This window comes from Salvelinus fontinalis, chromosome 34, assembly GCF_029448725.1.
Source record: "Salvelinus fontinalis isolate EN_2023a chromosome 34, ASM2944872v1, whole genome shotgun sequence".
In the NCBI taxonomy this organism is placed as follows: domain Eukaryota; kingdom Metazoa; phylum Chordata; class Actinopteri; order Salmoniformes; family Salmonidae; genus Salvelinus; species Salvelinus fontinalis.
In genome coordinates, this window is record NC_074698.1 from 35,103,928 (window position 1) to 35,121,512 (window position 17,585).

Sequence of the window (17,585 nt, forward strand, 5' to 3'; positions counted from 1 at the left end):
ACACTTTTTAACTTTTGGTGCCAGAGAGAATGACATAAGAAAGTAATCAAGACGACTAGCTTGAATAAGCCTCCGCCATGTATATCTCACTAGGTCAGGGTATTGTAAGCCTCCATATATCCACTAATTCCAATATATGCATGACATTCATGATTTCCTTAAGTGCCTGAGTGTGATAGTTTGTAGTGTGATTTCCTTTACGGTCCATAGAGGTATTTAAACCTGTATTAAAATCTACCACCACAATAATAGAGTCTAGTGTTGCTTGTAGAGTTGATAAATTCTTATATATTTTTTCAAAGAGGTTTGGATCATCATTATTTGGATCGTATCGGTTAATAAGCCATCTCTTTATGGTCCAATAACATATTGTCACGATCGTGTGGCGGATTGACGGACCAAAATGCAGCAGTTGGAAAATAAGCCATCTTCTTTATTAACACCACGAAGATGAACACGACACAAAACTCTATACAAACTAACAAAACAACAAAACGAACGTGAAGCTACAAACGTTGTGCACATACATACAGGCTACAAACGTTTTACATAGACAATTACCCACAACAAATGAGAGCCTATGGCTACCCTAAATAAGGCTCCCAATCAGAGACAACCGAAATCAGCTGTCTCTAATTGGGAACTCATTCAGGTAACCATAGACTCTCCTAGATAACTAACCAACATAGACAACACTAGACATATACACTCAACACAAAACCATATACTACACCCCATAACCCCTTTACCATATAAACACCCAACACCAACAAAACATAAACATTCCCCATGTCACACCCTGACCTAACTAAAATAATAAAGAAAACAAAGAATACTAAGGCCAGGGCGTGACATAACCCCCCCCTTGAGGCGCGAACTCCGGGCGCACCATACACAGTCTAGGGGAGGGTCTGGGTGGGCTTCCCTCCACGGTGGCGGCTCCGGCTCTGGTCGCGGTCCCCACGTCACCACAGTACCTAACCACCTCCTAGGCTTCCTCCAAACGACCCCCCTCCACATTAACCCCATTGTATTAAGGGGCAGTTCCGGACTAAGGGACAGCTCCGGACTAAGGTCCAGTACCAGGGTAAGGGGCAGTACCAGGGTAAGGGGCAGTACCAGGGTAAGGGGCAGCACCAGGGTAAGGGGCAGCACCAGGGTAAGGGGCAGCACCAGGGTAAGGGGCAGCACCAGGGTAAGGGGCAGCACCAGGGTAAGGGGCAGCACCAGGGTAAGGGGCAGCACCAGGGTAAGGGGCAGCTCCGGACTGATGAATGGCAGCTCCGGACTGAGGGACTGCAGCTCCGGACTGAGGGACTGCAGCTCCGGACTGAGGGACTGCAGCTCCGGACTGAGGGACGGCCCATGGCTGGCTGACAGATCTGGCTGCTCATGGCTGGCTAACGGATCTGGCTGCTCATGGCTGGCTGACGGATCTGGCTGCTCATGGCTGGCTGACGGATCTGGCTGCTCATGGCTGGCTGACGGATCTGGCTGCTCATGGCTGGCTGACGGATCTGGCTGCTCATGGCTGGCTGACGGATCTGGCTGCTCATGGCTGGCTGACGGATCTGGCTGCTCATGGCTGGCTGACGGATCTGGCTGCTCATGGCTGGCTGACGGATCTGGCTGCTCATGGCTGGCTGACGGATCTGGCTGCTCATGGCTAGCTGACGGATCTGGCTGCTCATGGCTAGCTGACGGATCTGGCTGCTCATGGCTAGCTGACGGATCTGGCTGCTCATGGCTAGCTGACGGATCTGGCTGCTCATGGCTAGCTGACGGATCTGGCTGCTCATGGCTAGCTGACGGATCTGGCTGCTCATGGCTAGCTGACGGATCTGGCTGCTCATGGCTAGCTGACGGATCTGGCTGCTCATGGCTAGCTGACGGATCTGGCTGCTCATGGCTAGCTGACGGATCTGGCTGCTCATGGCTGGCTGACGGATCTGGCTGCTCATGGCTGGCTGACGGATCTGGCTGCTCATGGCTGGCTGACTGATCTGGCTGCTCCTGTCTGGTTGGCGGCTCTGGCAGATCCTGTCTGGTTGGCGGCTCCGGCAGATCCTGTCTGGTTGGCGGCTCTGGCAGATCCTCTGACGGACGGCTCTAGCGGCTCCTGTCTGGCTGGCGGCTCTAGCGGCTCCTGTCTGGCGGACGGCTCAGTGGGCTCATGGCAGACGGGCGGCTTTGCAGGCTCATGGCAGACGGGCGGCTTTGCAGGCTCATTGCAGACGGATGGCTCAGATGGCGCTGGGGAGACGGATGGCTCAGATGGCGCTGGGGAGACGGATGGCTCAGATGGCGCTGGGGAGACGGATGGCTCAGATGGCGCTGGGGAGACGGATGGCTCAGATGGCGCTTGGCAGACGGGCAGTTCAGTCATTGCTGTGCAGACGGCAGACTCCTGCCGGCTGAGGCGCACTGTAGGCCTGGTGCGTGGTGCCGGGACTGGTGGCACCGGGCTGGGGACACGCATCTCAGGGCTAGTGCGGGGAGCAGCAACAGGACGCAACAGGTGCGTGGTTTAGACACTGGTGGTAAAGGGCTGGAGACACGCACCATATAGCTAGTGCGTGGAGGAGGCACTGGTGGTACTGGGTTGGGGCGGGGAGGTGGCGCCGGAAATACCGGACCGTGCAGGCGTACTGGCTCCCTTGAACGCCGAGCCTGCCCAACCTTACCTGGTTCTATGCTCCCCGTCGCCTGACCAGTGCGGGGAGGTGGAATAACCCGCACCGGCCTATGTAGGCGAACCGGGGACACCATGCGTAAGGCTGGTGCCATGTACGCCGGCCCGAGGAGACGCACTGGTGACCAGATGCGTTGGGCCGGCTTCATGACATACGGCTCAACGCTCAGTCTAGCCCGGCCGATACGTGGAGCTGAAATGTACCGAACCGGGCTATGCACACGTACAGGAGACACCGTGCGCTCTACTGCGTAACACGGTGTCTGCCCGTACTCTCGCTCTCCACGGTAAGTACAGGGAGTAGGCGCAGGTTTCCTACCTGACTTCGCCACACTCCCTTTAAGGCCCCCCCCAAGAAATTTTTGGGTTGTACTCACGGGTTTCCAGCCTTGTCTCCGTGCTGCCTCCTCATATCGCCTCCTCTCGGCTTTAGCTGCCTCCAGCTCTTCACGAGGAGGGCGATATTCTCCCGGTTGAACCCACGGCCCCTTACCATCCAGTATCTCCTCCCATGTCCATGAATCCTGTGTAGGTAGGTCCTGTTGCCGCTTTCCATGCCGCTTGGTCCTATGGTGGGTAATTCTGTCACGATCGTGTGGCGGATTGACGGACCAAAATGCAGCAGTTGGAAAATAAGCCATCTTCTTTATTAACACCACGAAGATGAACACGACACAAAACTCTATACAAACTAACAAAACGACCGTGAAGCTACAAACGTTGTGCACATACATACAGGCTACAAACGTTTTACATAGACAATTACCCACAACAAATGAGAGCCTATGGCTACCCTAAATAAGGCTCCCAATCAGAGACAACCGAAATCAGCTGTCTCTAATTGGGAACTCATTCAGGTAACCATAGACTCTCCTAGATAACTAACCAACATAGACAACACTAGACATATACACTCAACACAAAACCATATACTACACCCCATAACCCCTTTACCATATAAACACCCAACACCAACAAAACATAAACATTCCCCATGTCACACCCTGACCTAACTAAAATAATAAAGAAAACAAAGAATACTAAGGCCAGGGCGTGACACATATTTAAAATCATTCATATACATTGCGGATCTGTTTGGACAATTTGCACATTTGGATCAAAATGACTGTTAATTATCATCACCCCTTTTGAATTTCTTTGCCCATGTGAGAAATATATTTTGCCCCCCAAGTCCATTTTCCACAAAACTTAATCTAAAATTGTTGAATGTGTTTCCTGTAAACAATATATATTATATTCCTTCTCTTTTAACCAGGTAAATAGTGATTGTCTTTTCTTATTATCTGCTTATTATTATTTTTACAATTAAAACTGGCTGTATTTATTTCACCAGTTACCATAATGAGACACAAGTTTCAATTATATTTATCATAATATATGTCTGTAAACGTACCATTAAAAAGTAACCCCTGAATGTCTCATAATGATTAGTGACGCATGTAGGACTGAATGTCTCATAATGATGAGTGACCCCTGAGGGACTGAATGTCTCATAATGATGAGTGACCCCTGAAGGACTGAATGTCTCATAATGATGAGTGACCCCTGAAGGACTGAATGTCTCATAATGATGAGAGACCCCTGAGGGACTGAATGTCTCATAATGATGAGTGACCCCTGAAGGACTGAATGTCTCATAAAGATGACTGACCCCTGAAGGACTGAATGTCTCATAATGATGAGTGACCCCTGAAACCCTGAATGTCTCATAATGATGAGTGACCCCTGAAGGACTGAATGTCTCATAATGATGAGAGACCCCTGAGGGACTGAATGTCTCATAATGATGAGTGACCCCTGAAGGACTGAATGTCTCATAAAGATGACTGACCCCTGAAGGACTGAATGTCTCATAATGATGAGTGACCCCTGAAGGACTGAATGTCTCATAATGATGAGTGACCCCTGAAGGACTGAATGTCTCATAATGATGAGTGACCCCTGAGGGACTGAATGTCTCATAACGATGAGTGACCCCTGAAGGACTGAATGTCTCATAATGATGAGTGACCCCTGTAGGACTGAATGTCTCATAATGATGAGTGACCCTGTAGGACTGAATGTCTCATAATGATGAGTGACCCCTGAAGGACTGAATGTCTCATAAAGATGAGTGACCCCTGAAGGACTGGATATTAAAGGTGGGAAATGTTTTCTATACTTAGCTTTCAGGAGGTAGATAAACAACATAAAGGTAGACCAAAGATGATGGATAAATTAAGATGGTTCATTCAGGCCATTTACCAGTGAGGAAAAAAGTATGTTCCGGTCTATTTAACTGGGTGTGTCTCCCATAGACACCAATGCAATAGCAGCTGGGTCTGGTCTACTTATAGTAAGTACTTCATTGACTTACATTCATTGAACCAGTAAAAAACAAGTGCAGTGTCTCGCTTTCTCTTTGGTCTCCGGGTAGCCTCAGCAAAATGACAGTGCCATGAGCAGCACCGCACATAATGGCCATGTTCGGGAGGATAAACATTGGGTAAATTGTGACTGACTGACTGATGTACAAATTATAATGAGTGGTTATTTAGTGAAGACTTTGCTCTCACACAGTCACACTCAGTATCTACTCATGTGCATACAGTGCATTTGGAAAATATTCAGACCCCTTGACTTTTTCCCCATTTTGCTGTGTTACAGCCTTATTCTAAAATGTATTAAATGAATTGTTTTCCTCATCAATCTACACACAATACCCCATAATGACAAAGAGAAAATAGGTTTTCAGAAATGTTTGCAAATGTATAAAAAATTATAAAAACGTATTTACATAACTATTCAGACCCTTTGCTAAGAGACTAGAAATTGAGCTCAGGTGCATCCTGTTTATTGATCATCCTTGAGATGTTACTACAACTTGATTGAAGTCCACCTGTGATACATTCTATTGATTGGACATGATTTGGAAAGGCACACACCTGTCTATATAAGGTCCCACAGTTGACATTGCATGTCAGAGCAAAAACCAAGCAATGAGGTCGAAGGAATTGTCCGTAGAGCTCCGAGACAGGATTGTGTCAAGGCACAGATCTGGAGAAGTGCACCAAAAAATGTCTACAGCATTGAAGGTCCCCAAGAACACAGTGGCCTCCATCATTCTTAAATGGAAGAAGTTTGGAACCACCAAGACTCTTCCTAGAGCTGGCCGCCCAGCCAAACTGAACAATCGGGGGAGAAGGGCCTTGACCAAGAACTCGATGATCACTCTTAGAGAGCTCAAGAGTTCCTCTGTGGAGATGGGAGAATCAGGCCGTTATGATAGTGGCCAGACAGAAGGCACTCCTCAGTAAAAGGTACATGACACCCCTCTTGGTTTGTCAAAAGGCACCTCTCTGGTCTGGTGAAACCCAGATTGAACTCTTTGGCCTGAATGCCAAACGTCACATCTGGAGCAAACCTGGCACCATCCATACGGTGAGGCATGGTGCTTGCAGCATCATGCTGTGGGGATTTTTTTCAGTGGCAGGGACTGGGAGACTAGGCAGGATCGAGGGAAAGATGAATGGAGCAAAGTACAGAGAGATCCTTGATGAAAACCTACTCCAGAGTGCTCAGACTGGGATGAAGGTTCACCTTCCAACAGGACAACAACCCTAAGCACACAGCCAAGACAAAGCAGGAGTGGCTTCAGGACAAGTCTCGGAATGTTCTTGAGTCGCCCAGCCAGAGCCCGGACTTGAACCCATTCAAATGTCTCTCTTAAGAGGATCTGCAGAGAACAATGGGAGAAACTCCCCAAATACAGGTGTGCCAATATTGTAGCGTCATACCTAACAAGAATCAAGGCTGTAATCGCTGCCAAAGGTGCTTCAACAAAGAACTTAGTAAAGGGTCTAAATACTTATATAACTGTGATATTTCCGTTTTTGATTTGTCATTATGGGGTATTATGTATAGATTGATGAGGGGGGGAAACGATTTTATCAATTTTAGAATAAGGCTGAAACCTAACAAAATGTGGAAAAAGTCAAAGGGTCTGAATACTTTCTGAATGGACTGTATGTTAGTAGGAGATATGCATCTTTAAAATGACTTATTTAAAGCGCCCAGCACGTCATCCTCGTTAACAGTTTGAAAAATGTCAGAGAGTGAGATAGGGAAGCGACAGCAGCGAAGTCCTGTAAGGCAATACAAACCAGACTAGATGCCAAAACCGTGACGGCCGGGATGGAGAAAGTGTACAATGATTGCTCTGCATGTAGGCCTACAACGCGCCAGCTCTCAAACACCATATGTGGTGCAACAGATTGTTGGATGTCTATGAACACGCTGTAATACATCACTGCAGCAACCCATCACATTGATGAGCACTTGGGAAATGAAGTCCCATGTAGGCTACTACTGACCACAGAACATGGAGGAGAGGCACACAGCAGAAAACCAAAAACGGCATTAACTACCATCGTTGCTCAGTGGGTGGGGGACAGCGGTAAAATGAGCGCTGTCTGGTAGGGTTTCCACTAGATAGCACAGCCACAAAGTCAACATTGTCTATCGTAAAAATTTTAGAAATAGGTGTGGTTTATGACTTTGTGGCTGTGGTAACTACAGTGACGACCATCTGGTAGGTAGCCAGGTCTGCGGTAGATTGAACTGCATTGCCCCTTAGTGGTCATACACAGGAAAATATCTGCATTTTAGAAAAGGAAGTTAAAATGGGAAACCTCAATTGTTGCATAGATATGACACAGATCTATAGATCTATTTTTTCTGAACACAGACTGGCTATAACTGTAAAAGTGTCTCCAGCAAGACCATTAGAGTACGTACACAGACATTAATCCGCTTTACTACTAAACGGCTTCTTCCTCTTAGGTTAAAGGTTATATGTTAATTGCACCAGAATAAATATCTCCTGTTTCTACTACACAGCTCCTGTGGGCTATGTACACCTATGTTTTATTTATTCTAATTAAGCAATAAGGCCTGACGAGGTGTGGTATATGGCCAATATACTGTACCACGGCTAACAATGCAGAGTGCCTGGACACAGCTCTTAGCCGCGGTATATTGGCCATACAGTATATCACAAACCTCTGAGGTGCCTTACTGCTATTAGAACTATACCAACGTGATTAGAGGAGTAAAAATACATGTTTTGTCATACCCGTGGTATACGGTATGATATACTATGGCTGTCAGCTAATCAGCATTCAGGGCTCGAACCACCCAGTTTATAATTAATATAAGGAAATGGTTTCAGATATCAGTGATCCATCGATTTGCTCAATAGCAATGAACCATAAAGCATTCTTTCATCAGAGCATAGCAAGTAGGAATGGCATGTTCACATATTTTGTTGAGGGATTATAATGAGGAACATCCAGCAGAGGAAATGGTGCAGAAGATACATTTATGCTGCAAAAAGTTTGGTTTCAATTCATTAAAAACAATATGTATCTGATCATTTATGCATATGTGCTTTGGATGGTGCCCTCATTGATCGTGTCCCCGCGTATAAATATCTGGGAATCTGAATTGACGAAAAGCTATGTTTCAAAAAGCATGTTGATGAGTTAGTTAAGAAATTAAGAATTAAAATAGGCTTCTTCTATAGGAACAGGTCCTTTATTTTGTTAAATAGCAGAAAACAAATAATTTATTCCAGTTACTGACCCTCTTGCATAAACTTACACCATACCTGACCTCACTGTTAACCTTCAGACGTATAAGTTACTAGATCCGGAGTCATGGATGGCTAACCCAAGAGATCCCTTCCATCTCTTTGTTGGGTAAATCTGCTTTTAGTTTCTTTGCGCCTGTGGAATGACCTCCAAAAGTTCTGAAAGTTGAGTTGGTGCCTCTAAGGCAATTCAGGTGCCTCTAAGGCAATTCAGGTGGATGTTAGAGGGCCTTTTTACTGAACAATGTGTTTGAACAATGTGTTCTCTTTTTCTTTCTCTCTCTCGGAGGACCTGGGCCCTAGGACCATACGTCAGGACTACCGGGCATGATGACTCCTTGCTGTCCCCAGTCCACCTGGCCTTGCTGCTGTTCCAGTTTCAACTGTTCTGCCTGGGGTTATGGAACCCCTACCTGTCCCAGACCTGCTGCTATCAACTCTTAATGATCGGCTATGAAAAGCCAACTGACATTTATTCCTGATTATTATTTGACCATGCTTGTCATTTATGAACATTTTGAAAATCTTGGCTCTCTCTAATTCTCTCCTTCTCTCTTTTTCTCTCTCTCTGAGAACCTGAGCCCTAGGACCATACGTCAGGACTACCGGGCATGATGACTCCTTGCTGTCCCCAGTCCACCTGGCCTTGCTGCTATTCCAGTTTCAACTGTTCTGCCTGCGGTTATGGAACCCCTACCTGTCCCAGAGCTGCTGTTTTCAACTCTTAATGATCGGCTATGAAAAGCCAACTGACATTTATTCCTGATTATTATTTGACCATGCTTGTCACTTATGAACATTTTGAACATCTTGGTCATGTTCTGTTATAATCTCCACCCGGCACAGCCAGAAGAGGACTGGCCACCCCTCATAGCCTGGTTCCTCTCTAGGTTTCTTCCTAGGTTTTGGCCTTTCTAGGGAGTTTTTCCTAGCCACCGTGCTTCTACACCTGCATTGCTTGCTGTTTGGGGTTTTAGGCTGGGTTTCTGTACAGCACTTGGAGATATTAGCTGATGTACGAAGGGCTATATAAAATAAACTTGATTTGATTGATTTGATTTGTTTCATATGATTGTGTTTTGCTTTTCCTGTTTTGTGTTTGCTTTTCATGTATTGTGTAATTAGTGTGTATAGTGTAATTGTTGTTGATTGATGTGTTCATGCAGGCTCAACATGGTCTCAGCATGACTCCCTGCTTAAATAAAGATTCAATACAATTAAATACAATTTCACTGGTAAATAACTTGTTTATTTGTAGGCCTATAGCGAAGTTAGTTTGTACGAGTTTAGAATTCTAAGCAGGTTGAGCAGTTTACTACCCCTGTTAGCAGTGGTGTGTATTCATGGATGGCAAGGGAAGTCAGGCTTTCCCAAAACATTGACCAATAAAAAAATACATAAGTGTCTTTCAGTTCGCAAGAGGCTGAACGAATCTCACCGGAGAAAGCATCCGAGTGAGTGAAACAGCGGCCATGTATCTGATGCTGTCTGGTCAACATTATTGCCGCCAGTAGCATTGAATGCAAGGGAAGCCAGCGAGCATTTGGCCTCCCTTGATACATTTTTTTATAAAATAATAGCCAATCAGCGTAGAGCTAAACTGAGCGAGCTAAACTGTGAATGGTCCTGACACACCCCAAAAAAGTGTAAAGGGAAGCCAGTTTGGATTTCACATCAAAAGCAAAACATAATTGACAGAAACATGAATTGTATCTCGTTGTGCTGTTGTCCTCCATTTGTTAGCTAACTAGCTAAAATGGTCCCTTTCCTAAATTACCCATGGATGGAGATAGGGATTTGGACTTGTGGTTTTACTTATTTCTCCGTACTGGCCAATGATTATAACGGTGATTCTGATACAACCATTAATTCATACATTGTGCCCCTGGCCTGAGAGGATGGAAGTTCAATATGTAGCTAATGTACTGTAGTAGGCTAATGTTAACTAGCGGCACATCGTTGCCCATGAAAGGAAGTTAGGCAAACGAGCAAGCATTTTAGCCAGGTAGTCTAGGAAAACAAAAACGAAAAGTGTGTACTGTATGACAGTCATAGACTGTTTCGTCAACATGTTTTTTTCTACTTGCACAAATGCACACACACACACACACACACACACACACACACACACACACACACACACACACACACACACTCTCTCTCTCTCTCTCTCTCTCTCTCTCTCTCTCTCTCTCTCTCTCTCTCTCTCTCTCTCTCTCTCTGTCTCTGTGGTTCTAAATCTAAATCAACAGTTGTTTAGTAGTCCGAAAATGTTGGAAACATTAACTTGCTTGACCATGCTGTAGATCATGTAACTGTTTGTTATATGAAATATGCTTTGTGGACTTCACCGGACAGAAGTTGCTCTCCGGTTTTGTGATGAAACAAAGGTGTTGTTTAATTTATTCAGCCACTGTGTCTTCGTATTGTCTCGACATTACACAGAACCTAAACCGGCTGCGCGCGTGCGCCATCGTGCATAAATGTATTTTGCCCCCCCACACCAAACGCGATCACGACACGCAGGTTAAAATATCAAAACAAACTCTGAACCAATGACATTAATTTGGGGACAGGTCGAAAAGCATTAAACATGTATGGCAATTTAGCTAGTTAGCTTGCATTTGCCAGCTAATTTGTCCTATTTAGCTAGCTTGCTGTTGCGAGCTAATTTGTCCTGGGATATAAACATTAGGTTGTTATTTTACCTGAAATGCACAAGGTCCTCTACTCCGACAATTAATCCACACATAAAAACGGCCAACCGAATCGTTTCTAGTCATCCCTCCTCCTTCCAGGCTTTTTCATCGTTGAATGTATATGGTGATTGGCATCTAAACTTTCATAGTATTACCACGACAACCAGCAACACAGTTCGCCTTTCAATCACCCATGTGGGTATAACCAATGAGGAGATGGCACGTGGGTACCTGCTTCTATAAACCAATGAGGAGATGGGAGAGGCAGGACTTGCAGCGCTATCTGCGTCAGAAATAGGAATTACTTCTATTTTAGCCCTTGGCAACGAGGACGCTCGTTGACGCTTGCGAGCAGTGTGTGTGCAATAATTGAATAACATAGATTTCTAAATTTATTTTGCAACGCTCGCGCATGCGACACGATCGGGGTAGTCAGGGTATTAGGCCTATACATCACGGTCGCAAGGCATATGAACTAACATGTTATAGAGCAAACAGCGCAATTATCACAACACATAAGTTTGGCTTCCCCAGTGATTTTACCCACACCACTACTGCCTGATAGCCAATTATAGCCCCACAGACAAGTACAGGCCTCTCACACATTGAGTTGTTTTTTTTTTACAAGAATTGCCTTCTGCTAGCCTGTATTTCGGGTGCAATTTTACCAGATTTTAATCCCAAAAGCAGCCAAATTCTGATATTTTGCCCAATTATTGGTATTTTGACCAATCAGATCAGATTTAGGCTGCCTGTGTATACTAGGTGCTTTGAGGTTGCATTGTAAAGTACTGAATAACTAAGCACAGGTCACGTATTTGACATGGTCTAAAATGTATTTGATTAATGTATCGACTATGAAGGGCAGCATAGCCCACCTTTGCCTATCTCTCGTCAAACTTTCGATGCAACACTGGTCCAGGGTGGGCAGATCTGATGCAATACAATGCAATGCATGACACGAAGCTGATCTTAAAAAAGAATAGTTGGGCAAACATCTATTTAACTAAACAAAACATAATCAAGCCATGTTCCTAAATTACGATTGGATCGCGCACTAAGAGGTATTATATTTGATCGCGCCCTATCGGCTACTTTTGTCTTACTACAATATGAGCGCCCCAGACCTCTTTTCCCATTGTCTTTTCCACAATGTGGATTCACTTGATATTGGGTTAGCCTGCTAACACATTCAACGACATCTCTTACATTTCTAAATTCTACTGAATTTAAATGACCCAAAACCTGTAGGCTAACCCAACATGCACCAGTTTCCTCCCAATCCATCCAGTCTCTTTAATGTCGTCGACCCTGTGAATGACAACGGTCAGTCACTTCCACCGTAAAACACCTCCCAATCCAATCCCGTGTCTTTTTTTGAAAACAATGCCCATATTTGGTGTGAGCAGGTGAACGCGGAGGCGGAGGATGATGCACGGTTGGGGAGAAAAGGGGCTATATAGTCTCCTGCTGAACTGTGGAAAACATAATCATTCCCCGATTCTTGAAGAGAAAGCATCCTAACTGACAGGTAAGCAAACGCCACTATCCCGACGTTTGGGAAAGCCAATCTGAAATGTCGAGTTGTATCGCTAAATGTGTTTGTTCTAGCAATGGTTAAAATCACTTGATTTGAAATACAGCTTTGCTTGGATTTGTCTGTGAATACGTGTTTGAGCTGTTGGGATCGGAACCATATATTGAGAGAAAATAAATGACTGATTGGAAGTCTTTGCTTTGTTCCAAATGATTTGTGTTTTGTTCAATTCCACTGTTTTTACAAGGTCTGCTAGTAGACTAGTGTTTAAGTCACTGGTTAAACATTTTAACTAATTGTTACGAAGTACAGTTGACTATGGTCCTATGTCTACACTTACTAATGAGGACTTCTAATTTGTCACATTTATACTGTAGTAATTGGTGGTCTGTATTGACGATATACCCTGCACCAGGCAATGGTATGGCTTTGTTCTTGCTATTTAGGCCTTGATTCATTCATCCTCGTTTGTTTTTTACAGAATGGCTGAAGACGATATTGCTGCACTGGTGGTTGACAATGGTTCAGGCATGTGCAAGGCTGGTTTTGCAGGAGACGATGCTCCCCGTGCTGTCTTCCCCTCCATTGTTGGAAGACCCAGACATCAGGTTGGAACCATACTGGGCTCTTGGATATCGAATTCACTTAAAATAGGCTATATAGTTTGTGTAAAGAAGTATGGACACCTTCAAATTAGTGGATTTGGCTATTTCACCTTCAAATTAGTGGATTTGGCTATTTACCTTCAAATTAGTGGATTTGGCTATTTCATCCACATGTTGTCAGTGAAGGGCCTTACTGGAAAGCTTTGACTTTCAATGTGGCACTTTCCTAGAATGCCACCTTTCCAACAAGTCAGTTTGTTGAATTTCTGCCCTGCTAGAGCTGCCCTTGTCAACTGTAAGTGCTGGTATTATGAAGTGGAAACATCTAGGAGCAACAGTGGCTCAGCTTTGAAGTGATAGGCCACAAGCTGACAGAATGGGACTGCTGAAGCATGTAAAAATTGTCTGACCTCGGTTGCAACACTCCCTACCGAGTTTCAAACTGCCCCTGGAAGCAACATCAGCACAAGAACTGTTTGTTGGGAGCTTAATGAAATGGGTTTCCATGGCCAAGCAGCTGCACACAAGCCTAAGATCACTATGTGCAATGCCAAGCGTTTGCTGGAGTGTTGTAAAGCTCACCGCCATTGGACTCTGGCACAGTGGAAACACGTTCTCTTGAGTGCTGACTCACGCTTCACCATTTTGCAGTCCGACAGATGAATCTGGGTTTGGCGGATGCCAGGAGAACGCTACCTGACTGCGTAGTGTCAGCTAAAGTTTGGTGGAGGAATAATGGTCTGAGGCTGATTTTCATGGTTCAGGCTAGGCCACTTAATTTCAATAATGGGAAATCTTAACTTTACAGCATACAATGACATTCTGGATGATTCTGTCTTTGGGGCAACAGTTTGGGTGAAGACCATTTCCTGTTTCAGAATGACACTACTCCTGTGCACAAAGCGAGGTCCGTACAGAAATGGTCTGTGGATCGTATGGAAGGACTGGCCTGCACAGAGCCCGGACCTCAACCCCATCAAACACTTTTGTGATGAAATGGAACCCTGCTAGTCAGGCTTATTTTTCTCAACATCAGTGCCTGACCTCACTGATGCTCTTGTGGCTGAATGGAAGCAATTCCCCACAGCAACGTTCAAACATCTAGTGGAAAGCCTTCCCAGAAGAGTGGAGGCTTTTATAGCAGCAAAGGAGGGGACCAACTCCATATTAATGCCCATGATTTTGGAATTGAGATGTTTGACGAGCTGGTGTCCACTTTTGGTAATGTTCTCTATTTCTATATTTGACTTTGGGATAGAGTTTGAGGAGGCTATACAGAGCTCTTCCTTCTGGGGGTGCTCTTGAGCCAAGAGGTCCACTAAATGGACAAATATTGTCCAGAAATTGCCTCATTAAAAAGAAAGGGACACCCCCTCCCCAAAAGCATAATGTATTGGTAGCCTAAAACTAAAGATTGTGATTTCATGAGTTAAGAAATTGATTGTGATGTGTATATGAAACATACAGGCAACTCAAGCCAACATTTGATGAAAACAACTTCTGTAGTGTGTCGTAACTTGAGTTTATGCATAGTGCAGGGACAAAGTGTAACGGTAGTGTCTCTTTCCCCAGGGTGTGATGGTGGGCATGGGACAGAAGGACAGCTACGTGGGTGACGAGGCCCAGAGCAAGAGGGGCATCCTGACTCTGAAGTACCCCATCGAGCACGGCATTGTTACCAACTGGGACGACATGGAGAAGATCTGGCATCACACCTTCTACAATGAGCTGCGTGTGGCCCCTGAAGAGCATCCCGTCCTGCTCACAGAGGCCCCACTCAACCCCAAAGCCAACAGGGAGAAGATGACCCAGGTAAGTGGGGGCATTAGTGTCTTTTACAAATGGAACACTGTGGCAGTAGTAAATAAACCCAGGCATTTTATTTACTACATGTGAAGACTCCTCATCCACTAGCAGAATGTAGAGCAGTAGACATCAGGGTTACTCTGTTCACCTTGCCTGAGGGTAGGTATTGATTAGTGGTGGGCCTCACATTCTTAGCAGTAGGTGTTTAAAACACCCTTTTTAAAGGGTCTCGCATAGTCCTAATTCCCACCTTCTATTATTCTACCAGATCATGTTTGAGACCTTCAACAGCCCAGCCATGTATGTAGGTATCCAGGCCGTGCTTTCTTTGTACGCATCTGGTCGCACCACAGGAATCGTGATGGATTCCGGGGATGGCGTTAGCCACACGGTGCCCATCTACGAAGGCTACGCTCTTCCCCACGCCATCCTGCGTCTGGACCTGGCGGGCCGCGACCTCACGGACTACCTGATGAAGATCCTGACTGAGCGTGGCTACAGCTTCACCACCACGGCCGAGAGGGAGATTGTGCGCGACATCAAGGAGAAGCTGGCCTACGTGGCTCTGGACTTTGAGCAGGAGATGAGGACCTCTGCTGCCAGTTCCTCTCTGGAGAAGAGCTACGAGCTGCCTGACGGACAGGTCATCACTATCGGCAACGAGCGCTTCCGGTGCCCTGAGACCATGTTCCAGCCGTCCTTCATTGGTGAGATGTTTTCTGCGTATTAGAGGAACTTCAGCTAAAAATGTCCTTGTTAAAAGCCATTTGTCTGTGGTTGTCAACTATAGTAATTCTAGTCCTGAAATCCACATTTCTATCCACTACTAAAATGGAGGCTGAATGTTTCCTCTTGGTAGAGGTCACACACTCAAGATGCACCCTCATTTATGTGTTGATATGACTTCATAGGCACTAAACACCCAATTTTTGGGGGGGGGTCAATTTTTGAAAATCAGTGGACAAAGGTTCCATTTGGCCACGAGTCGCTCTTTAATACATGTACAAATGTTCTTGTCTAGACAATGTTACTCAGATTAGTGACATCATTTACCACTACACAAACCATTTTCACAATCCTATGGAGCTCTGAGGTTCTTGCCAGTTGCGTGTTCACTGACCTTATTAAAAGAGCTGTACTTGTAGGCCTGTTAATTTCTGTTCCTAGGGCTGCCATCAACATGTACTTGCTTGCTTTTGTAGGAATGGAAAGCACTGGAGTGCACGAGACCACCTACAACTCTATCATGAAGTGTGACGTGGACATCAGGAAAGACCTGTATGCCAACACTGTTCTCTCTGGTGGAACCACCATGTTCCCTGGCATCGCCGATAGAATGCAGAAGGAGATCAGTAGCTTGGCACCCCCTACTATGAAGATTAAGGTGGTCATTCGTGTGATACTGTGAATTTCAGCCCATGGGCATTCAGTGGGGCATCTCTTGACTAGCCAATTTTATTTTATTTTTTTCCCTCAGTTGATCTCTTTTTGGCTTCCCAAATACTTTCATAAGAAATCACATTTATTAATGTATTCTGCACTAAAACAACTTTAGTTGACCTCCCTGTATTCCTAATGAATATGTCTCATCTCCAGATCATCGCCCCTCCCGAGCGTAAATACTCTGTGTGGATTGGCGGCTCCATCCTGGCCTCTCTCTCCACCTTCCAACAGATGTGGATTTCCAAGCAGGAATATGAGGAATCCGGCCCGTCGATCGTCCACCGCAAATGTTTCTAAAGCCTCAACTCTTAACCTCAGTGTTACTCCTTTCAGGGAGTCTGTTATTTCAGATGGCTCTCCTGTCCAGAAGCGAACACCTTGCCCCTATCCCCTAAGCATTTGTGTGGCTCTAAAATGATCAGATGAGTAGAAGTGAATTCCACCTAAACGGTAGAGATAAAGCCATATTGTTTCAGTTCTACATTGTGTCCTGGGGGGGAGTGACAGGGTGGTTTCTGGGTAGGCGCAGTGTTAGGGCTGTGGCATTCTGTGTTGTATTTGTCTTGCTGTAACATCTGGGCCATTGAATAAACGTTCACTGTAACGTGATACTCTGTGTCGTCTGTATTTGCAACATTAAGTCTTTTCATATGTTCAGAATGCATTTGTCACTTTGTTATTTACTGATCATTTCAGGGAATGATGTGGTTTGAAATTCTGACTTTGTCCACTGGGTAGCACTATTGCCTCATCTATCTACTGGAAGTGAAATGTTTGACTTTCTTGTCATGGCAGCAGATAGGATGCCTTAATGTATTTGTCATTGACTGGAACCCACTGCAGGTTAGAAATCAAATGGGTGAATCTAACGGTTTTCTCATTGTTATATTCTCTTGGTGAACCTCACATTTATGGCTTCATCTCTCAGATCTTTGGGATGTGCTGGCCAGGTATGACATTCTTTCATCTCATTATAGATGAAGGCACGTTGAAGCCACTTCTATAATGTACACTGAAAGCCCACTGTCTTTGACAGGAGTACATGCTAATAACAGAAGTAGCTGTTCTAATCACATCAGTGAGGACAGAATTTTATATCAGGGGGGTTTTGTCATAAAGCTTTGCAGGTGTGTGTTCTACACCTGACTAAATC

The 17,585-nt window shown here is 45.2% G+C and overlaps 1 protein-coding gene across 1 annotated transcript; it reads left to right on the forward strand.

Moving 5' to 3' along the window:
* Positions 1-12,335: 12,335 nt before the first annotated feature.
* On the forward strand, positions 12,336-17,041 carry LOC129833778 (actin, non-muscle 6.2). The gene is made up of 6 exons (XM_055898582.1): positions 12,336-12,572; positions 13,060-13,186; positions 14,756-14,995; positions 15,258-15,696; positions 16,192-16,373; positions 16,586-17,041. The coding sequence occupies exons 2-6, from the start codon at positions 13,061-13,063 to the stop codon at positions 16,727-16,729; spliced, it is 1,131 nt and encodes a 376-aa protein (XP_055754557.1). The 5' UTR covers positions 12,336-12,572; position 13,060; the 3' UTR covers positions 16,730-17,041.
* The last annotated feature ends 544 nt before the right edge of the window (positions 17,042-17,585 follow it).

Coding starts and splice junctions, on each gene's coding strand:
- LOC129833778 (XM_055898582.1), top strand. CDS start 13,061: ATGGCTGAAGACGATATTGCTGCACTGGTGGTTGACAATGGTTCAGGC. Junction 13,187..14,755: donor TTGGAAGACCCAGACATCAG/GTTGGAACCATA, acceptor CTCTTTCCCCAG/GGTGTGATGGTGGGCATGGG. Junction 16,374..16,585: donor CCCCTACTATGAAGATTAAG/GTGGTCATTCGT, acceptor TCTCATCTCCAG/ATCATCGCCCCTCCCGAGCG.